General features: G+C 29.5%; 1 protein-coding gene across 1 annotated transcript in view; it reads left to right on the plus strand.

The window, feature by feature from the left end:
- LOC141301026 (protogenin B-like) overlaps window positions 1–25,046 on the plus strand; it is a 69,568-nt gene that overhangs the window by 40,328 nt on the left and 4,194 nt on the right. Inside the window, exons 11-19 of the mRNA XM_073831280.1 lie at window positions 3,190–3,285; window positions 4,687–4,873; window positions 4,950–5,077; window positions 9,181–9,351; window positions 13,867–14,046; window positions 15,045–15,168; window positions 15,242–15,380; window positions 15,535–15,651; window positions 17,550–17,819. Coding sequence (XP_073687381.1) covers window positions 3,190–3,285; window positions 4,687–4,873; window positions 4,950–5,077; window positions 9,181–9,351; window positions 13,867–14,046; window positions 15,045–15,168; window positions 15,242–15,380; window positions 15,535–15,651; window positions 17,550–17,819 — 1,412 coding nt within the window. The remainder of the gene's footprint in view (window positions 1–3,189; window positions 3,286–4,686; window positions 4,874–4,949; window positions 5,078–9,180; window positions 9,352–13,866; window positions 14,047–15,044; window positions 15,169–15,241; window positions 15,381–15,534; window positions 15,652–17,549; window positions 17,820–25,046) is intronic.

The raw sequence follows: 25,046 nt of genomic DNA on the forward strand, positions 1-25,046 counted from the left end.
GGATAAAAAAAAAAAAAAGATTAAGATATTATTTTTATATAGAACATTTGACCTTTTGTAGTTTTAGCTGGGAAACAAATATGTTCTAATTCTCTTAGAAAACATCTAGTTTTGAAAATAGAAAATATATCTTAATTCACTTAAAACTTGATTTGATTTGAGTAATTTATCTAGCATTTTTAACATTTCAAACTTTCTTAGAATATTAGAACATTTCTAAATATTTTAATTATTAATTAATTAATTTAAAGAAAATGATTAAAAGTCTTTTGATTAGGATTTACAGTCAGATAAATATGCTTATAAAGATAAATATGCTTTACCTTGAAATTAATTTTTAAATTTTCTTAGAAGTTTCTTAGATGGGATATTTTTTTAATATAAAAAAAATCTTAATTCACTTAACTTACTTAACAAATTAATTAAAAATTATTTTAAATATTTGAAAAAAAAAAAATATTAAGAAAATTTGAGTGATTTAACTAGCTTTTCTAAATTTTACCTGGGAAATAAATACGTTTTCTAATTTTTTTAGTAAGTAAATCAAGTAAATCTTAATCTACCTAATTTACTTAAAACAAATTACTAAGTAATTTGATTATGATTTACATATAGATAGAAATGTTTTACCTATCTAGGTTTTAACTTTGAAATAAATACATTTTTAATTTTTCTTAAAAAATGTCTAATTTTTAAAATGAGAAACAAATCTTAATTTTATTGTCAAGAAAATGTGTGAGGAATTTGTTTAGGATTTCTATATAAATAAATAAGTTTTACCTTTCTAATTTTTTTTTTTTTTTTTTTTGAGAAATGAATATTCTTATTCTTAGAATATTAAAACATTTATTTTACATTAATACATTTATTTTAATTTTTAATTTTAATTTAATTTAATTTTAATTTGATTAGGATTCTCACATTTAGTAGATAGAAATATTTATTTTTTCTATTTTTTTATTGGTTTAAAAACAATGGAATTATCTGGAATATGGATTTAAAAGATCAGAATGGGTAAACAGTGATGTTTTTTATTATTATTATTATTATCATAGTTTTAGTTTTCTCAAAAATTAAAGACCTAACCATTTAACGTTATCTCAAGGCCTGTTTTTCCTAACTGGTTGAGCATGAAGTTTTATCTGGGTCTGGCCCCAGACCTCAGCTCATAAACCTTTCGTCCCGGGAGACGGTCATTTCGGCAGCTGAGAGCCGCCTGTGAAGGTGCCCTCAGACCTCTGACCTCTCAACCCCTAAAGGGGCTCTTAACAGTCACTCCACGGATGCAAACCATAGATAAGTTTCCCAAATACATGCATTAAGACCAACTCAGATTCAACACTTTCCAAAACAACTTCCAGATGAAAATGCACACACTGGATTAACATTTGCATGCTTTCACATGAGTCTACAACATAAATGGCTGACTTTTTTAGCAGAATTTATGAAATATCCATTGCTTTGACATTGCTGTTACATGCTAGACAGCAAAGGCATAATTTGCATAAATTAAATGACCCATATATGCTGATTTCTCTGTGCTGAATCACAGCTCCACCTGCTGTCTGTGTGATGCACTGCACATTACAAATTATGCCACTTTATATACGCCATTATGTAAAAAGTACATTTTTATGATTTCTTTTTCCAGTGTCCCCAGTGTGGTACCATTTGAAACTGTTTGCATTTCATGTTAGTCATTTAGTGAACTCTTTAAGACTCTTTGTCTAATTTTACATAGGATTACAGTGCCTTGCGAAATTATTCATACCCCTTCATTTTTTTCACATTTTATGTTGCTGCCTTATGTTAAACTACTTTAAATTACTTTTTATCCCACATCAATCTACGCTCCCTACTCCATAATGGCAAAGCAAAAAATAGGTTTTTAACATTGTGCAAATTTATTAAAAATAAAAAACTGAAAAGATCCTGTTGCATAAGTATTCATACCCCTTTCTGGGACACTGGAAATGTAGCTCAGGAGCATTCATATTGCTTCTAGATGTTCCTACACTTGGAGTGGAGTTAAACTGTGGCAAATTCATTTGAATGAGTCTGATTTAGAAAGGCACACACCTCTCAGAAAAGGTCTAACAGCTGAAAATGCAGATCAGAGCAAAAACCAAGATAACTGCCTGTAGAGCTCAGTGACAGACTTGCGTTAAGGCGATGATCGAGAGAAGAGTTCAGAAACAAATCTGCTGCATTGAAGGTTGACAGAAGCATTCTCCATAATGGAAGACGACTGGAACAACTAGGACTCTAGAAAATGTCCAAGCTGACAGAGATGGAGAGGTGAAAAGGTGAGGCAGAGAATGGCAGATAATTGCCAAATGCAGATGTGCAAAGATGCTCACATCAGACCCAAAAACACTTGAGGCTGTAAAGGTGCTTCAACTATGTACTGAGTTAAGGGTATGAATACTTATGCAATGTGCTTATTTCAGTGTTTTATTTTTAATACATTTGTAAAATTTACACTCCATACACCATAATAATGACAAAGCAAGAACCAGATTTGCAAATTTTACAAATTTATTAAAAATAAAACACAAACCTATTTTTTGCTTTGCCATTATGGAGTAGGGAGTGTAGATTGATGTGGGGGGAAAAAAGTAATTTAAAGTAGTTTAACATAAGGCAGCAACACAACAAAATGTGAAAAAAATGAATAATTTTGCAAGGCACTGTATATGTGACCCTGGACCACAAAACCAGTCATAAGGTTAAATTTTACAAAACTGAGATGTATATATAATATGAAAGCTCAATAAATAAGCTTTCTATTGATGTATAGTTTGTTAGGATAGGACAATATTTGGCCGAGATACATCTATTTGAAAATCTGGAATCTGAGGGTGCAAAAAAATCAAAATACTGAGAAAATCACCTTTAAAGTTGTCCAAATTAAGTTCTTAACAATGCATATTACTAATCAAAAATTACATTTTGATAGGTTTACAGTAGGAATTTTACAAAAAATCTTAATGTAGCATGATCTTTACTTAATTTCCTAATGATTTTTGACATAAAAGAAAAATCAATAATTTTGACCCATACAATGTATTTTTGGCTATTGCTACAAATATACCCCAGCGACTTAAGACTGGTTTTGTGCTCCAGGGTCACATATGAGGTACTTAATTTATTTTATTATCTAATAATATGATTTATTTTGTTTTGCAGACCCCAGAGTGAAGTACCATGTGAAACTGCTAGCGTTCAGTGCTAACGGAGACGGCTATCAGGCTCATCAAACCGTCAGCACTCCAGGATGTCCTTGTAAGTCTTCAAAAAACAAACTTATGAATGTAAATGTCAAAACCTGAGCATTGAATCATCTGTGGGATTCGCATATTAATATGAGACCCTGGACCACAAAATCAGTTTTATTATCGATTTTTCTTCCAAAAATCATTAGGATATTAAGTAAAGATGATGTTCCATGGAGATATTTTGTATCAAAACCTAACTTTTGATTAGTAATTATTAGGGCCGGGACTTTAACGCGTTAATTTAGATTAATTAATTACACAAAAATAACGCGTTAAAATTTTTTAACGCATTTTAATCGCACTAAGTTTTGCACCGCGGAACGTTTCTCACTGGATGAGATTAAGCGGACCGATTATACTGGAGCACAAACTAGCGTTCAGACAAGCCAAAGACGTCCGTCCTAAATAGTATTGTATGTCCCAAATCGTAGTATGTTTAAAAAGTATTCCAAAGATTCCCGGATGGTCTACTACTTAACGATCAATGCGCACTCTAACGGCTAATATTGCCCGCAACACACTGCGCCGTGAACGAGGATTCGATTAGAACTACAAACACGCATAAAAAGTGTTAAAAAACTACAAACATGGAGGATATGCGCGACCAACGTACAGGTAGAGAAAGAGGTTTGAGTGATAAATAATCAGTGTGTAACCTGATAAAAACTATTTTTTAAATGTTATCCGCGTTATATTCCATGTGCAGCAACATTTATAATGATAGGTTTGGTCATTAACGTTTAAATGCATAATTAAGCAAACACAAGAGCTGAGTTCTCGGAATGAAAGACTCGTTAAAGAACGTGCCTCTTGCTACATTTAATGGCAATATTGTACTGGTCTGGTGGACTTGGTTGAACAAAAATAAGCAATATTTTGTTGCTTAAGCTTATGTATTCAGTCATTATTCAATGGTATACTAAAAATCCATGTAAAATTCTTAATTCTCACTGTTCTCAGGTCAAATATTTACATGCGATTAAAATGCGATTAATTTCGATTAATTAATTACAAAGCCTCTAATTAATTAGATTAAATTTTTTAATCTAGTCCCGGCCCTAGTAATTATGCATTGCTAAGAACTTCATTTGGACAACTTTAAAGGCGATTTTCCCAGTATTTAGATTTTTTGCACGCTCAGATTCTAGATTTTCAAATTGTTGTATCTCAGCCAAATATTGTCTGATCCATAACAAACCATACATCAATGGAAAGCTATTCATTCTTCTTTAAAATGATGACTAAAATGATGACTAGTTTTGTACTCCAGGATCACATATTTAACTAGAAAAGCAAACTTTGTTAAGGCAATTTTTCTTTGTTAGCATTAAAAACGGATGGACAATTTTAACTATTTTAAGCAACTAAAGTGTAAATATTTAATGAAGAGTCTCTGTCTGTCTTTCAGCCGCTCCGAACCGGCGTTTGGCCGCTCTGCCGCCTCCTGACCACATCGAGGCTAAAGCTAACAGCTCCTCGGCGGTGAGTCTGAGCTGGGGCCGTCCTGCATTCAGTTCTGGAAAACCTGTCAGTTATTCCATCCGCTATGGACCCGTGAGTCCGTCCGACGCTTCCACTGTTCGCTACGTCCAAACGTAAGTGCTGGCTCGACCTCAGTTGTAGTTTATTAGCTTGTGGATTTGGTATCATATTTGTTTTCTCTCTCTTTAGGACTGAGCAAACCGTAACAGTAACGGGTCTCCGGCCAAACACCCGTTATGAGTTTTCAGTGCGTCTTCATATGGATCAGATATCCAGCCCCTGGAGCGCCACCGTCTATCAGAGGACTCTACTGGAAGGTACTGGCCATTTCAGATACTATTATAGTTTTATTAATATTTTAAATTAATTTTTATTTTTATTTAAATTTGTTTAAATTTGTTTTAATTATTTAAAGTTTTAGTCATTTTGTTTTGTGTTTTGGACTATTTTTAAAGTTTTGTTTCATTTTTATTTATTTATATATATATATATATATATATATATATATATATATATATATATATATATACTAGTGGTGGGCCGTTATCGGCGTTAACGTGCTGCGTTAACGTGAAACTCTTATCGTGCGATAAAAAAAAATATCGCCGTTAATCTATTCTCAAATTTGGGTTGGGAGCTGGGTCTAAACTACGCAAGCTATGATGACTTTCACCTTGATAGTTTAACGCGGATGTATACCGAAGACTGTAGAATATGGTCGCGCGTTTAAGTCTCCTCCGCCAAAACACAGACGGGATCGCGTCGTCCTCCATTCATAAAAACCGAATCTACTATAGCGAAATGCCACGTAAATTCGTCGTTTTTTGGATTCATAAATCAAATGTTGGTCAGTCACTTAATTCAAATCGCGATATGGACTAGTGTATGTGAAAACTGAAATGCAAAAAGACCGTTTTAATAGGAATCTGATATGTTCCGTTTGCCTAGCTGTATGTATGCATTGCGGAGACGAGCTTTTACTACACGCATACTGAAACACACGTGACGCTCCCGGTAATTTTTGGCATTTTCATCTCACATGAACAGATAAACTCAATCTCCCAAACTGCTGTGAGTGTCACTTTTACCGTTTCATTTGAGAAAACTAGCATCATATCATACTGTATGACACAGAAACTTCACAGCAACCTGTCAAAATAAAAGTACGGTGTAACATGTAATGGGTTGGGTAGGTGTTGACGTTAAAAAAACCGCAATCTAATAGGTAGAAAAAATAATTTCATTGTTAGTTAGTAAACACAAGTACATCTAATTGAACATAATTTATTTTCATCAACAAATTATCATAGAACAGCTTTATGAGCTTTATGATCCATTCTCAAAGACTTACTTTTAGTCATTATTTAGGTAGCACACATATTCTGAATGCCTTCATCAGAATTCAAATTAGCCATTTTAATCTAGATTAATCTAGATTAATTCCAAGATTTAATCTAGATTAAAAAAATTAATCTATGCCCACCCCTAATATATATACATATATACACTACCGGTCAAAAGTTTGGGATCAGTAAATTTTTCTTCTTCTTTTTTTTTTGAAAGAAATGAATACTTTTATTCACCAACGGGTGTGTTAAATTGATAAAAAGTGATAGCAAATACTTACATTGTTAGAAAATATTTATATTTTGAATAAAAGCTGTTCTTTTGAGTTTTTTATTCATCAAAGAATCCTGAAAAAATCTCACAATTTCTAAATAAATACTTTGCAGGGCAACTGTTGCGATATATAATCCAATATAGATCCAATATAGATCATTCTAATAGTAAATCAGTATATTAGAATGATTTCTCAAGGATAATGTGACACTTAAGACTGAAGTAATGGCTGATTAAAATTCAGCTTTGCATCACAGGAATAAATTAAATTTTAAAGTATAGTACAATAGAAACCATTATTTTATATTGTAATAACATTTCGCAATATTACAGTTTTTTTTTCTATATTTTTGATTAAATAAATGCAGCACTGATGAGCATAAGAGACTTCCTTTAAAAACATTACTACTCTTACTGACCCCAAACTTTTGACCGCTAGTGTATGTATATATGTGTGTGTGTGTGTATATATATATATATATATATATATATATATATATATATATATATAATATTATTATTATTATTATTATTATATATATATATTTTTTTTTTTTTTTTCATTTTTAGTTATTTTAATACATTGAGTGAAATTAAATGAAACTGAGAATACATTTTTTTAAATATATATTTACTTTTTATTCCAGTTTATTTTAACCCTTCTGCGACCTTATGGACATTTTTGTCCATTTCAGTTTTGTTTTTTTGTTATAAGTGTGCCTATGTTTATGCCAACTGCATACATTTTGGCTCATGTGTTTATTTTTATTGACATTTTAATATTTCATCCTTATTTCCTTCAAAAATCAATTCTACCCTCCGTACAAAAAATATTCACACTCAGGACCTTAAGGACAGGGTAACCCAGGGTCATTTGACTATAAAATGATGCAATATTTGCTAATAGGCATTCATTCTATCAGCAAGGCTTACAATTTTACCCTTTTTTTACTACTAGATTGTGCCATTTTTTCAAATTTGCCATATAATTTTTTTTTTTTTAATCTAACACTACATAACAAATCTAAATGCCTCTAAATGAATGTTGTTGTTCTTCACTGACACACCCAAGAATCTAGTAAGCAAAGAAAAAAAATCTGCTTAGCATTTAGTATATGGAAATTAAGTACTATTTTTAATTTTTTCATAAAAAACACCTGTGGCATTATGCAAACAAACCAGCATTTAAAGGTTACAGTTCAGAAAATTAATGAATGTTTGGTATCAACAGATGCTGGTTAAAAAATCGACATCAGTCAAAGTGGAAAAAAAATATTAATAAATCATATTTTCATGACAGTTTTTGGACATGGACATTTTTGTACATTTTGCACCTATGTGTAACTTTTTTTTTAACGCACAAGGGTTAATTTAAGTAAAGTAGATGCATTTTTGTTATTTTTAACCAAAATAACCCTGGTGCAGACTAGTATTGTTTCTCTACCAAATTATTTCTTTATATATTACACATTTGAAAAAATAAAGCAGCAAACACTTAAAGAAAAAACTGTCAGCATAATTTAAAATTGTAGTTATTTTGTTGTTTTTGAAATGCATGTATTTATTTATAGTTTTCTTTTAGTACTAAGTACTACGTTTAGTACAAGTTAAAATTTAGAAATGTTGCCTTGGAAAGTAACTGAAATAATTATTCTTTAAAAAAAATTCATTTCAGTTCAAATTAATTTTATTTCCAGTAAAGTAAATGTTTTTTTATGGTTTTAGTTAACCATAATAACCTTGGTTCAGACTAGCATTTCCACCAAATTACATAAATTATTGTATTTGTTGATATATTATAAGTTTGTAAAAACAAAGTACCAAACAGTTGACTGTGACTATAATTCTAGATAACGTTTTAGTAATTTTGTTGTGTGTTTTGACATTTTTATTAGTGTTTTTTGTTTATATAAAACGTTTATATCATTTTTATAGATTCTTATTTTAGTTTTATTTATTTTAGTACATACAAATGAGAAATGTTGGCAACTAGCTGAAATTAAATAAGTTTTTTTTTTTTTACATTTTAATTTCAGTTAATGTTTATTGGTAAGTGGAATAATTTCAAGCAGTCATATGAATTCATAGTTTTAGTTATTTTAGTATACAGTATCAAGATGGAATCGAGAAATATTGCCTTGGCAACTAACTGATTTTTTTTAATATATATTATATTTTATTTTAGTTAAAGACAAGTAAATGCTGTTTTAGTTTTAGTTAACTATAATAATCATAGTCCAGACTGGACAAATTATGTGTTGATATATTTTTAGTAGTAAACAGAAAAGACTGTCACCATAACCTCATTTGTGACCCTGGAGCACAAAACCAGTCTTAAGTCGCTGGGGTATATTTGTAGCAATAGCCAAAAATACATGGCATGGGTCAAAATTATTGATTTTTCTTTTATGCCAAAAATCATTAGGAAATTAAGTAAAGATCATGTTCCATGAAGATTTTTTGTAAAATTCCTACTGCAAATGTATCAAAATGTAATTTTTGATTAGTAATATGCATTGTTAAGAACTTAATTTGGACAACTTTAAAGGCAATTTTCTCAGGATTTTGATTTTTTTTGCACCCTCAGATTCCAGATTTTCAAATAGATGTATCTCAGCCAAATATTGTCCTATCCTAACAAACCATACATCAATAGAAAGCTTATTTTCTGATCTTTCATATTATATATACATCTCAGTTTTGTAAAATTTAACCTTATGACTGGTTTTGTGGTCCAGGGTCACATTTGAGATTGAGCCCTTGATTTTTTTTTTTTTTTTTTTTTTTAATCTTCCGGCAGCACCGTCATCTCCACCGCTCTCCGTCAGAGTGAGTCTGATCGAGGACGACACAGCGCTGGTGTCATGGAAGCAGCCGGATCAGCCCAACCTGTCCGTCACACACTACACCATCCTGTACGCCTCTCAGAGCTCGTGGATCGCTGGGGAATGGCAGGTTCTTCAGAGAGAAGGTGAGCAGAACATCATCACGTTTTTTTTAATCTAAGACACTACAGGCAAAGCATTGCTTTTTCATGCACTGGTCATTATTCTGATTTTAGGCTGTTTTGCTTCTGATAATGTCTTATTTCAAATTAGTGGAGAGAAAACATTTAAAATACACATTCAAGTTTTATTTTATTACACTTTATCTATTTGCGTGTGTAGATTTTAATTCCAATATGTATCTTGGAAAGTTTTTTCCTTAACTTTAGCAGCACTTACATAAACCAAAACTTAGGGTTTTATTCCTCTCTATATATCAAATGTTTGTACAGAGGGGTTTGTTCATGTGTTATTTATTTATTTTTATTTTTTTCATTTTATTTGCATCTGTAGATCTAATTTACAATGCATATCTTTAAAGGCTGTTTTCTCAAAATTGGTTTTTCTCCACTTCGGTATCATTTACATACACCAAAACTTAGAGTTTAATTCCTCTCTATATATTTAATGTTTGTACAGAGGGGTTTGTTCATGTGTCATTCGCTTGATTTTTTTATATATTATTTTATTTGTGTCTGGATATCTAATTTAAAATGCACATCTTTAAAGGCTGTTTTCTCAAAATTAGTTTTTCTCCACTTCGGTATCATTTACATAGACCAAAACTTAGAGTTTAATTCCTCTCTATATATTTAATGTTTGTACAGAGGGGTTTGTTTATGTGTCATTTGCTTGATTTTATTATTTCTCTTTATTTGTGTTTGTAGATCTAATTTACATCTTCATAGGCCGTTTTCTCAAAATTAGCTTGTTTCTCCACTTTAGCAGCATTTACATACACCAAACTTAGCAGTTTTATTCCTCTCTATATTCTGAAGGTTTTTGTTGAGGGGTTTGTTCATGTCATTCGCTTGATTTTTTTTTTTATTTCACTTTATTTGCGTCTGTAGATCTAATTTACATTACATATCTTTAAAGGCCGTTTTCTCAAAATGAGTTTTTTCTCCACTTTAGTATCATTTACATACACCAAAACTTAGAGTTTAATTCCTCTCTATATACTCAATGTTTTTACTGAGGGGTTTGTTCATGTGTCATTCGCTTGATTTTTTTATATATTATTTTATTTGTGTCTGGATATCTAATTTAAAATGCACATCTTTAAAGGCTGTTTTCTCAAAATTAGTTTTTCTCCACTTCGGTATCATTTACATAGACCAAAACTTAGAGTTTAATTCCTCTCTATATATTTAATGTTTGTACAGAGGGGTTTGTTTATGTGTCATTTGCTTGATTTTATTATTTCTCTTTATTTGTGTTTGTAGATCTAATTTACATCTTCATAGGCCGTTTGCTCAAAATTAGCTTGTTTCTCCACTTTAGCAGCACTTACATACACCAAACTTAGCAGTTTTATTCCTCTCTATATTCTGAAGGTTTTTATTGAGGGGTTTGTTCATGTCATTCGCTTGATTTTTTTTTTTTTTTCACTTTATTTGCGTCTGTAGATCTAATTTACAATACATATCTTTAAAGGCCGTTTTCTCAAAATGAGTTTTTTCTCCAATTGAGTATCATTTACATACACCAAAACTTAGAGTTTTATTCCTCTCTATATACTCAATGTTTGTACAGAAGGGTTTGTTCATATGTCATTTGCTTGATTTTATTATTTTACTTTATTTGCGTCTGGAGATCTAATTTACAATACATATCTTTAAAGACTGTTTTCTCACAATTAGTTTTTCTCCACTTCGGTATCCTTTACATACACCAAAATTTAGAGTTTTATTCCTCTCTATATATTCAATGTTTGTACAGAGGGGTTTGTTCATGTCATTTGCTTGATTTTAGTGTTTCACTTTATTTGTGTCTGTAGCTCTAATTTACATCTTTAAAGGCCGTTTTCTCAAAATGAGTTTGTTTATGCATTTCAGTATCATTTACATACACCAAAACTTAGAGTTTTATTCCTCTCTATATTTTGAATGTTTTTACTGAGAGGTTTGTTAATATGCCATATTTCACTTTATTTGCATCTGTAGATCCAATTTACAATACATTATCTTTAAAGGCTGTTTTCTCAAAAAGATTTTTTCTCCGCTTCAGTATCACTTACATACACCAAAACTTAGATTTTAATTCCTCTCTATATTCTGAATGTTTGTACAGAGGGGTTTGTTCATGTGTCATTCGCTTGATTTTTTTATATATTATTTTATTTGTGTCTGTAGATCTAATTTAAAATGCATATCTTTAAAGGCTGTTTTCTCAAAATTAGTTTTTCTCCACTTCGGTATCATTTACATACACCAAAACTTTGAGTTTTATTCCTCTCTATATACTCAATGTTTTTACAGAGAGGTTTGTTCATATGTCATTTGCTTGATTTTATTATTTTACTTTATTTGCGTCTGTAGATCTAATTTATAACACATATCTTTAAAGGCTGTTTTCTCAAAATTAGTTTTTCTCCACTTCGGTATCATTTACATACACCAAAACTTAGAGTTTAATTCCTCTCTATATATTTAATGTTTGTACAGAGGGGTTTGTTCATGTGTCATTTGCTTGTTTTTTTTTTTTGTTTTGTTTGTTTCATTTTATTTGCGTCTGTAGATCTAATTTACAATGCATATCTTTAAAGGCTGTTTTCTCAAAATTAGTTTTTCTCCACTTCGGTATCATTTACATACACCAAAACTTTGAGTTTAATTCCTCTCTATATACTCAATGTTTTTACAGAGAGGTTTGTTCATATGTCATTTGCTTGATTTTATTATTTTACTTTATTTGCGTCTGTAGATCTAATTTATAACACATATCTTTAAAGGCTGTTTTCTCAAAATTAGTTTTTCTCCACTTCGGTATCATTTACATACACCAAAACTTAGAGTTTAATTCCTCTCTATATATTTAATGTTTGTACAGAGGGGTTTGTTCATGTGTCATTTGCTTGTTTTTTTTTTTTGTTTTGTTTGTTTCATTTTATTTGCGTCTGTAGATCTAATTTACAATGCATATCTTTAAAGGCTGTTTTCTCAAAATTAGTTTTTCTCCACTTCGGTATCATTTACATACACCAAAACTTAGAGTTTAATTCCTCTCTATTTATTTAATGTTTGTACAGAGGGGTTTGTTTATGTGTCATTTGCTTGATTTTATTATTTCTCTTTATTTGTGTCTGTAGATCTAATTTACATCTTCATAGGCCGTTTGCTCAAAATGAGTTTGTTTATGCATTTCAGTATCATTTACATACACCAAAACTTAGCAGTTTTATTCCTCTCTATATTCTGAAGGTTTTTATTGAGGGGTTTGTTCATGTCATTCGCTTGATTTTTTTTTTTTTCACTTTATTTGCGTCTGTAGATCCAATTTACAATACATTATCTTTAAAGGCTGTTTTCTCAATTATCTTTTCTCCACTTCAGTATCACTTACATACACCAAAACTTAGAGTTTTATTCGTCTCTATATTCTTTTTGTTTGTTCATGTCATGATTTTATTATTTCACTTTATTTGTGTCTGTAGATCTAATTTACATCTTTAAAGGCTGTTTTCTCAAAATGAGTTTGTTTATGCACTTCAGTATCATTTACATTCACCAAAACTTAGAAATGTATTCCTTTCTATATTCTGAATGTTTTTACTGAGGGGTTTGTTCATGTCATTCGCTTGATTTTATTATTTCACTTTATTTGCATCCATAGATCTAATTTACAATACATTATTTTTAAAGGCCGTTTTCTCTAAATTAGTTTTTTTCCAATTTAGTGTCGCTTACTTAAACCAACACAGAGTTTAATTCCTTTCTATATTCTGAAGGTTCTTACTGAAGGGTTTGTTCATATGTCATTTGCTTAATTGTATTATTTCACACTATATTCGTAATTTACAATACATATTTTTAAAGGCCATTTTCTCAAAATAAGTTTGTTTCTCCACTTCTGCATCACTTACATACACCAAAACTTAGAGTTTTATTCCTCTCTATATTCTGAATGTTTGTACAGAGGGGTTTGTTCATATTTCATTCACACTGAATCATACAACATTTTATTCCTAAAAAAATATGGTGAAAATGTATTTTATTGACAGTATTTTCTCATATATATGGCGGTTAAAAAGAAAATTCCAAAATTTTTAAAAAATTTTAACTGCAATATCTCAACAAAATCAAAGAAAATGTTCAGAAATGTAATTTTAAGAACATAAAACCTCATTTCCATATTTAAACATAACATTTCAGAAAGCTTGTAATAACAAATAAAGGTTAATCAACCAGGGAAGGATTTTAATACAATATTTGAAGAGTTTAGCTTGTTAGTTTTTCGTATTTTGAGCATTCTTTAAGCTTTCTTAGCTCAACACATTTATTTATATAATAAAACTAAATTAATATAATATCATATTTCATTATCACTTTCATGTTGGCTTCACCTAAAATTTAGTTTTGAGATTTAAAAATGAACACGAATAAGTCTAATCAGCTCAGAGTTCAGCTGAATACATCTCTCTCTGGGTTTCTCATTTTTAGGCACAAACACAATGGCTCTTCTGGAGAAGCTGGAGTCAGGTAACATTTACCTGGTGAAGATCTCAGCCTCTAACCAGGCAGGTGATGGTCCATTCTCCAGCACCGTAGAGCTGCTAGTCAGAAGTAAAATACACCAGGGAAAAAACACACGTCACACCGACAGCCACGCTGAGAAAACAGGTACACGTGACACATCAAATCTGTCACTATCTGTTATAATATAAGTCATATACAGTGCCTTGCAAAAGTATTCATACCCCTTCATTTTTCTCACATTTTGTTTTGTTGCGGCATTATGTTAAACTGCTTTAAATTAGTTTTTCCCCACATCAGTTTACACTCCATACACCATAATAATGACAAAGCAAAAACCAGATTTGCAAATTGTACAAATTTATTAAAAATGAAACACTGAAATAAGTCCATTGCATAAGTATTCATACCCTTAACTCAGTCCATAGTTGAAGCACCTTTACAGCCTCAAGTCTTTTTGGGTCTGATGTGAGCATCTTTGCACATCTGCATTTGGCAATTATCTGCCATTCTTTGCCTCACCTTTTCACCTCTCCATCTCTGTCAGCTTGGACATTTTCTAGAGTCCTAGTTGTTCAGTCGTCTTCCATTATGGAGAATGCTTCTGTCATCCTTCAATGCAGCAGATTTGTTTCTGAACTCTTCTCTAGATCATCGCCTTAACACAAGTCTGTCACTGAGCTCTACAGGCAGTTATCTTGACCTCAGGACTTGGGTTTTGCTCTGATATGCATTTTCCTTTCTAAATCAGACTCATTCAAATGAATTTGCCACAGTTTAACTCCACTCCAAGTGTAGGAACATCTAGAAGCAATATGAATGCTCCTGAGATAAATTTCCAGTGTCCCAGAAATTAATACTTATGCAACGGGATCTTTTCAGTTTTTGATTTTTAATAAATTTGCACAAATGTTAAACCTATTTTTTGCTTTGCCATTATGGAGTAGGGAGTGTAGATTGATGTGGGAAAAAAGTAATTTAAAGTAGTTTAACATAAGGCAGCAACTTAACAAAATGTGAAAAAATACTTTCGCAAGGCACTGCAACTTTAAATGCATTTTAATTATTTATCTATTTACGTACTGCATTATAACAAAAATGTGTTTTGTTATATTTTAATCAAGTTATATATACCATTTCTGCAGCGTTTATAGACGGCCTGTATCACATCGATGAAAAGTCCATGACGGGTATCATTGTTGGCGTGTGTATCGCTCTCTCCTGCATCCTCCTCTGCATCTTCATCCTCCTCACCAAGAGCAAAACACAGTGAGTCTCCAACAGTTACAAAGGACAACAAAACTAGATGGCCACGATCTGAATGATTGTTTTCTCTCAGCAGGAAATCAGCTTCCTCTAAGATGATTGGACAGGTGAGGAATGATGTCGTGCGCAGTGGTGCGTCATCAGCCAATCAGCAGCAGACGGAGAATGCAGAGGTTCTGCTGCCGATGCTGAGGACCCACTTCGTTGATGCCAAAGTAAGAGTCTGTTCATTATTATATTATTTACCAATGTGCAATTGAAATGACTAACATAGATTAGGCTTAAATTTATTTTTAAGTATTTTATTTATTATTATTATTTATTTTTGTTTACAAAATGAGGTTTAAAATACATACTGTTTCTTTTCAGGGAGGTACAAATTTGATGATAAACCACACCGGACCCATTATGAGTGATGCTCAGAACAAAAGGAAAAAATGGAGCATTTTTGTAAATAATCAGACGTCTAATGAAAATAAAAGCAAAGTGAGTAACAGAGATAAATATTTTTAGTAATTGTGACCCTGGAAGGATACATTTTTTCGAATAAATAAATAAGCTTTTCATTGATATATGGTAGGGTAGGACAATATTTGGCCTTCCAAATATTGGGAAAATCGCCTTTAAAGTTGAGCAAATGCATATTACTAATCAAAAATTAAGTTTTGTTTATATTTTCAGTTGTCGTTTTAATTTTAGTTAAAGGTTTAGTCATTATTCTCATTTTAATTTTGGATGAAGTTTTGGTCATATTCTTTTGTGTTGTCATTTTTATTCGTTTTTTTTTTTAAATGTGTCTATATAGTTTTTACAAATTTTAAATTTTTCAGTTTTTTACTTTTTCAGTTGTCTTTGCCTACTAGCTGAAATATTTTGTTTATTTATTTATTTGAATTATTTGTTAAATATATATTTTTTATATTTAATTTTTCATAATTTTTATTAAACTTTTTTAATATGTCTATTGTTTTTTATTTTGAGTTCTCATTTTAATTTTGGATAAAGATTTAGTCATTTTCTTTTGTGTTGTCATTTTTATTCCCATTTTTTCTACATGTCTATATAGTTTTTACTATTTTTTTTTTTCAGTTTTAGCTTTAGTTATTTTAATAAATAAAGATAAACTGAATAAAAAGAGAAATATTGTCTTGGCCTACTAGCTAAAATATTTTTGTTTGTTTATTTTAATTATTTTTTTAAATATTTATTTTAAATTTATTAAACTCTTATATTTATTTTGTTCATTATTTTTTATATATTTTTTAAATGTCTATAAAGTTTTTATTCTTTTTTTATTTTGAGCTTTTAGTCATTTTCTTTTGTGTTGAAATATTTTCAATTAAATTGTTTATAAATTGTGTATAAATTGTTTATTTATTTATTTGCATTATTTATTAAATATATATTTTTAATATTTTATCTTTTTTATTATTTAATTTTTTAAATGTCTATATTGTTTTTTTTTTTTTTTTTTTTTTTTTTGAGTTTTCATTTTAATTTTGGATAAAGTTTTAGTCATTTTCTTTTGTGTTGTTGTCTATATAGTCTTTACCCATTTTTTTACAATACATTTTTCAGTTCTAGCTTTAGTTATTTTAGCAAATCAAGAAAAACTAAATAAAAATATATTTTTTAAAATATATATTTTAAATAAATTATTAAAATTTTATATTTATTTATTTTTTTCATTATTTTTATGAAACTTTTTTTAACATGTCTATGAAATATTTTGTTTATTTATTTATTTGAATAATTTCTTAAATATATATAATTTTTTTTATTTTTCATTATTTAGTTTTTTATATATCTATATCGTTTTTTTAAATTATTTTTATTTTGAGTTCTCATTTTTATTCCAGTTTTTTACATATATATACTTTTTACTTTTATTTCCGTTTTAACTTCAGTTATTTTAGTAAATCAAGATAAACTAAACAAAAAGGAGAACTGTTGTCTTGGCCTAATTGTTTATTTATTTATTTGAATTATTTTATATATTTGTAATATTTTAACAAATTTTAAATTACATTTTTTTCATTGTTTTTATTAAACTTTTTTTAATATGTCTATAGTTTTTTATTTATTTTTATTTTGAGTTCTCATTTTAATTTTGGATAAAGTTTTAGTTATTTTCGAACTATTTCGGTCTTTGTGTGTGTATGTATGTATATATATATATATATATATATATATATATATATATATATTATTTTATTTTTTTTATTTTATTTTTTTTTTTCATTTAACTTTTAACTTGTTCATTTACTTTTTATTGAACGTTTTAAAAATTGTTTTAGTTTCAGTAAACTGAAATAACTCTGATATGAGATCAGTTTTGTTATTTTCTTTTTCTGACCATGAGCTCTGATGTTTATGTTCATCAGGTTGAGGATCCCGCTCGTCTTTATGAAGTAGGAAAGACGGTTCTGTGTTTCGAGGACGAACAGTCGCGCATCTACCGTCCTTACGGGGAGTCGGAGAGTTCGCAGACCAGCGGCGGAGACTCAGGAAACTTCTCTCACGACGAGACGGAAACCGCCAGTCCCAACGGATCCTCGTTTCCAGACGCCGCTGTGCAAAACGGATGCGTCTCGAGCGTCTCCGCGCAGATTCCAGACGACACGCTACCGAAATCTCCCTCCCGCCTTCAGTTCGTACCGCTTTAACTGGCCTGTCAATCATGCGAGTGGGCGTGGCCTGTGATTCCAAGGCCTATAAATACAGTTTGCAGCCTTTCCTCAGGATCAGATCAGTGATCTGGATGTTTGTGCCAAAAATCTCAACGGTTTGAGAGTTTGAATAGCTTTATGAAGTCACAGACGCTCTGTTGACGTCGACAAACTTGCACAGCCCTAATAACTTTCCCTTCCAGGCCGGACCTGCTTCGAGATGAAGGCTCTGGACCGGTTTCGGATGAATGTGTTTCCTATCAGCGTTAATGAATGTTTTGAAGAACGCCTGATGTGCTTTACGCAAACGGACGAGTGTTTTCTGTTCGCTAAGTGACAGAGACGGAGTTTTGTTCTGCTGTCTCTCTACCTCATTTCTGATGACACTCGTCCTCGGTCTCATTTTTGTTATTTTGAAACGAACACTGAATGTGTTTGACGTATATAATCCAAAGAAAATGGGTGACACTTTACATTAAGGTTTCATTTGGTAATTAAATTAGTTAACGTGGACTAGCAATGAACAATGATTCAACAGCAGTTATTAATCTTAATTAATGTTGATCTCAACATTTACTTTTGGTTTTTAAAGTCTTAATATAAAAAGTATTATAAAGTCTTATAATATTAGTTAATGATCCCAAACAAACTGCATTTCATTTAGCTGCACTAAAAAAATAAACGCTAATAAACAATTCGGGAATTGCTAGTTGATTTAAAAAATAATTACTGAATAGTATTTTATTGTTTTGTAATTTTATGTGCTTTTGTAAATTGTTTTATTACGTATATATTTTATATATATATATATATATGTGACCCTGGAGCACAAAACCAGTCTTAAGTCGCTGGGGTATATTTGTAGCAATAGCCAAAAATACATTGCATGGGTCAAAATTTTGATTTTTCTTTTATGCCAAAAATCATTAGGAAATTAAGTAAAGATCATGTCTATGAAGATTTTTTGTAAAATTCCTACTGTAAACATATCAAAATGTAATTTTTGATTTGTAATATGCATTGTTAAGAACTTAATTTGGACAACTTTAAAGGTGATTTTCTCAGTCTTTTTGATTTTTTTGCATCCTCAGATTCCTGATTTTCAAATAGTTGTATCTCAGTCAAATATTGTCCTATCCTAACAAACCATACATCAATAGAAAGCTTATTTATTGAGCTTTCATATGATATATGAATATGTATACATGATATGATGATATGATATATGTATACATCTCAGTTTTGTCAAATTTAACCTTATGACTGGTTTTGTGGTCCAGGGTCACATATATATATACACACAAAATATTTCCTTCAGTTTTACATTTCTATTAGCTACAATAAAAAATACAGACCAATTCATAAATTGATAAATTGTACAAATAATTAAAAAAATAGCAAGTTTTTACTAGAAATACTGAAATTATATTTTCTTGTAGATTTTTTCCATTTTAATTTACATTTTTCTTTTTATTAATTTTGTTATTTTTCTGTCTGTTTTATTGTTTTATTATTATTACTATTTAGCTTTAATTTATTTTTCTTTCATTTTTTTCAACTACAATAAAAAATAGAGACAAATTCGTGAACTGCTAAAATTTACAAATAACTACAAAAATTGGTGACTAACAGTTAAATGTGTTTTTTTTAACTAGAAAGACTAAAATAATAATTTTCTTGTAGCTTTTTTTAATTATAATACATTTTTAAATTAATTTTGTTATTTTTTTTGTCGGTTTTATTGTTAATTTTTTTTATATTACAATTTAGGTTTAATTTGATTTTCATTCAGTTGTACATTTCTAATAACTACAATAGCAAAAAAATAGAGGCAAATTCATAAATTGCTTAATTTTACAAATGATTACAAAAATTGACAAGTAACAAATTGAGTTACATGTGACTTAAATAATATTTTCTTGTAGCCTTTTTTCTATTGTAATTTAAATTTAATTTTTGTTAACTTTGTTCTTTTTTTGCTTATTTTTTTAGGTTTAAATTAGTTTTATTTTTATTAACTACAAAAAAAAATCAAAAATACTTCGAAACATTTCAGAAATTTCTAGTGATTAAAAAAAAATTAAAAACAAAAGACAAGTAACATCGATTTAAACATGAAAATTAAATAAAATGCAGTTTCATATTCCAATAATCTCTAATAATTATAATTTATAATAATTTTAATATATATTTTACACAAAATATATATTTTTACAGCAAAGGATTAATAAATGTTTTCAAATATGTATATATATTGCTCATAGTTCATGTTAGCTAATGCATTAACAAATGAGACCTTATTGTAAAGTGTTTTCTTAAAAATGCTACAGTTTTTCATTCTTTTCTAGTTTAATATGAGAGTTTTACTGTGTAGTTTTACCTGGACATAGTACAGAATCCAAAATCAAAATCCAGGTTTAAAGGACAAAATAGTGATCTCAGACTTTTAGTCCTCACAGTATATATTTATTTTCCACCTAAAGATACAAATAGGATAAAAGCAACCAGTTAAGGTGCCTCAGGTTATGAAAGCTGCTTTATAAACGGTCTGGGAGTTTAGATATGAACCTTATAACCTTAGTTTAAACGTGTGCATTTTTTTTATTCACTTCTTCATTATGTTGTACTACCTCCGTGTAGCGTACGAGGATGAACGTTTTACGTTCAAGTTGTTGATCCATTATTTTAAGGTCGTTATTTGTCGAGTTACTTGCGTTTTGATTCTTAAGTGGAGGATTGAGTTCTGATTCTGATTCATTTTAGTTGATCTTATGATTTAGCTTTTGCTTCTTAAAGGAACAGTTCACGCAAAAATGAAAATGTGCTGAAAATGTACTCACCCTCAGGTCATCCGTGATGTAGATGAGTTTGTTTCTTCATCAGATTTGAAGAAATGTAGCATCGCATCACTTGCTCACTAATGGATGTGAATGGGTGCCGTCAGAATGAGAGCTGCTAAAAACATCACAGTAATCCACATTACTCCAGTGCATCAATTAACATTTTACGAAGACAAAAGATGCATGTTTGTAAGAAACAAACCCATTATTAAGATGTTTTTAATTAAAATACAAGTTCATAATCCATATTAACACTTCCTTCAGTGAAAAAGTGGTCTGGTCTGAATCAGGAAAGAAATCTGCACAGATATGGAGTGGTGTGGATTACTTGTGGATTATTGTGATGCTTTTATCATCTGTTTAGACTGTCATTCTGACGGCACCCATTCACATCCATTGGTGAGCAAATGATGTAAAGCTATATTTCTCCAAATCTGTTCCAAAGAGCCAAAAAACTAATTTACATCTATTTTTTTTAGTTGGCTTATACAAACCGAGGGATGTTTTTTGCCTTTTCAGGTTTTGTTTTTGCGAATATGTGAACAAAATAACCAAAAACATAGCGGTGATATCGGTTCACCCAACTCTGAAAGCTTTATAAGATGTCGACAGCAATATATTAGATGTTATTTGTTGGGTTACTTGCATTTTGATTCTTAAGTGGAGGATTGAGTTCTGATTCTGATTCATTTTAGTTGATCTTATGATTTAGCTTTTGCTTCTTAAAGGAACAGTTCACGCAAAAATGAAAATGTGCTGAAAATGTACTCACCCTCAGGTCATCCGAGATGTAGATGAGTTTGTTCCTTCATCAGATTTGAAGAAATGTAGAATTATGTCACTCGCTCACCAATGGATGTGAATGGGTGCCGTCAGAATTAGAGTCCAAACAGCTGATAAAAACATCACAATAATACACAATTACTCTACATTACTCCAGTGCATCAATTAACATCTTAAGAAGACAAAAGATGCATGTTTGTAAGAAACAAACACATTATTAAGATGTTTTTAATTAAAATACAAGCTCATAATCCATATTAACACTTCCTTCAGTGAAAAAGTGGTCTGGTCTGAATCAGGAAAGAAATCTGCACAGATATGGAGTGGTGTGGATTACTTGTGGATTATTGTGATGTTTTTATCATCTGTTTAGACTGTCATTCTGACGGCACCCATTCACATCCAATGGTGAGCAAATGATGTAAAGCTAATCTGTTCCAAAGAACCCAAAAACTCATTTACATCTATTTTTTTATTTTACAATCCAAGGGAAGTATAAACCAATAGGATTACATCACGCGCTCACCAATGAATGTGAATGGGTGCCGTCAGAATGAGAGTCCGAAAAGCTGATAAAAACATCACTTTAATCCACAAGCAATCCACACCACTCCAGACCATGTTAAGAAAACAAAAGCTGAAACAAATTCGTCATTAAGACATTTTTCTATAATCCATAATAACTCTTCCTCCATTGAAAATATTTGCATATTTTGGTTTTAAAAAAAGTCTTATTAATGAATTTGTTTCTTACAAACATGCAGCTTTTGTCTTCTCAAGATGTTAAGTTGTTTGTAAGAAACAAATGCATCATTGAGACATTTTACGTCAAAAAGACGTCTATAGTCTAAATCTGAAAGACAAAAGTAGATGGACTTTTATGGAATATGGAAATGTTAAACATGTCTTAATAATGAATTTGTTTCTTACAAACATGCAGCTTTTGCTTCTCAAGATGTTAACTGATGGACTGGAGAGGTGTGGATTACTTGTGGATTATTATGCTTTTATCAGCTGTTTGGACTCTCATTCTGACGGCACCCATTCACATCCATTGGTGAGCAAACGATGTAAAGCTATTTTTCTCTAAATCTGTTCCAAAGAGCCAAAAAACTAATTTACATCTATTTTTTTTTTGGTTTATACAAACCGAGGGATGTTTTTTGCCTTCTCAGGTTTCATTTTTGCGAATATGTGAACAAAATAACCAAAAAAAAATTAGCGGTGATATCGGTTCGCCCAACTCTGAAAGCTTTATAAGATGTCGACGGCCTTATGAAGAGAGGATCGTTTGCAATATATTAGATGTCTGATCCAAAGAGTGGAATGAGAAATTATACAAATGATGGCGAAATGCTGTAACCTCCAAAGATAGATGCTATATATTTCTGTATATTTGAAAGTGCCGAAAGAAACGCATTTCTTCGCGTTCGTTGGTGTAGCCAAGCTTTTGTTCGTTCTAGTCGCGGCGCTCAGATTTTGGGTGAGCGTGGGAGTTTTTCTTTGCTACTTTTTCCATTTTAGACGGTAGTGGCGCAGGTTTGGTGACGGACGCTAGAATCCAAAGAGATGTTTGCTTCTTTCATCGGGTTGAAGACTAAAATTATGGGAATGAGAATGACTGACTGTGTGATTTTGAGTGCTTGTATAAAGTGTGACTGAACTGCGATCAGTATTTGTGGAAAATATAGAGTTTTGAAACAACCCTTTGGATTGAAGCAACACAAAATCATTAATTCAGAAAGCAGATAAAAACCAAAGATTGATACGGTCGCCCCTGTGTAGACTTGACATTTTGTAATTCCTTTGCTTTTTGTAGAGTTGCATGTGTTTTGACTGCGGCCGCTCATCAACATACATCTGTAAACCTTCGGAAAACTTGAAAAAGAGTCTTATATTGAACATGCCGTGCCAAACTCGACCAACCAATGTGAAAACTTGTCACAAAGACTGAATTAGGGGTGTGAAATGCTTAATTATAATGCTTTTGTATTTTTTCATAAGTGTTTTTAATTGTCATTATGAAGTTGTCATATGCGTGTATGTGTTTGTTTCGGTTGTAAATGTGCCAAAGAAAAACAAGTGTTTTGATATTTTGATATTGATATCGGTCAGGAACTTTAATGGACCTTTAGTTTCTGTTTGATTTGCCTGTTGATTTATTATGATTTCTATTATTATTTAAGCCCCTCATGTTGAGCATGTTGTACCAGTTTGATTCCATTACGTGCCAAAAAGTGGTCAGAACAATGCACAATATAATACATTTTCTCAAAAATATGTTCTTTGGCTCTTTTGTTTCTTTCACAAATGGGATTAAATTATATATAAGTTTTAATGATACACTCAAAAAAAATTTGTGAATGAATTCAATGTCAGAGATTGAATCAAGGTCAGATAATATTATATTTAATGAATAATTTAGTTATTAAATTTGTATATAATACGAAATTATTTATTAATTCAATATCTAAATTATTTTAATAACTAATATTAATTACATATTAATAATTATTAAATATATTATTTAATTTACAAACTTCTTGTTTATAGAGATAATTATAAAGAAATATTATTTATTTAAATATTACAAAATTATTTACTTAAACTAAATTGTTTTTTATTTATTTTGATTAACAAAAATATTAAGGTATATAATATGTAATTTACAAATATATAATTTATTTATATTACACAATCATTTATTCAATATCTAAATTATTTAGTAATCATTGACTTATTTTAATATTTATAAAGATCAATTTTTTCATCAGATCAAATATTCTAAATATTAACTCATATATTTATATGATATATATATATACATATATAATAATATCATATATTACACAATTATTATTTATTTATATATTTCAAAATAATTTAATTAATGAACAATTTCTTAATTATTTAAATAATTGAAACATTAACTTGTGTATTATTTATATGTCCAAATATATTATATATTTATGTTACAAATTAAGTAACAAATATTTTAAAAACTAAAATATAAACTTATTTAATTTATAATTTATATAATATTAAATTTATCTTATTTCATTTACAAATGCATTATTTATTTAATATTTATTTAAAATTGTTTAGTATCTATTTTAATTAAAAAAAATATTAAGGTATATAGTATTTGATTTACAAATATATAATTTATATTAAACAATTATTTATTCAATAACTAAATTATTAAGGTATATAATATGTAATTTACAAATATATGATTTATTTATATTATACAATCATTTATTTAATATCTAAATTATTTAGTAATCATTGACTCATTTTAATATTTATAAAGATCAATTTTTTTAAATATAATATTCTAAATATTAACTCATATATTTATATGATATATATATATATATATATATATATATATATATATATATATATATATATATGTATATTACACAATTATTACTTATTTATATATTTCAAAATAATTTCTTAATTATTTAAATAATTGAAACATTAACTTGTGTATTATTTAATGTCCAAATATATTATTTATTTATGTTACAAATTAAGTAACAAATATTTTAAAAACTAAAATATAAATTTATTTTATATAATT

This window comes from Garra rufa, chromosome 25 (genome assembly GCF_049309525.1).
Source record: "Garra rufa chromosome 25, GarRuf1.0, whole genome shotgun sequence".
In the NCBI taxonomy this organism is placed as follows: domain Eukaryota; kingdom Metazoa; phylum Chordata; class Actinopteri; order Cypriniformes; family Cyprinidae; genus Garra; species Garra rufa.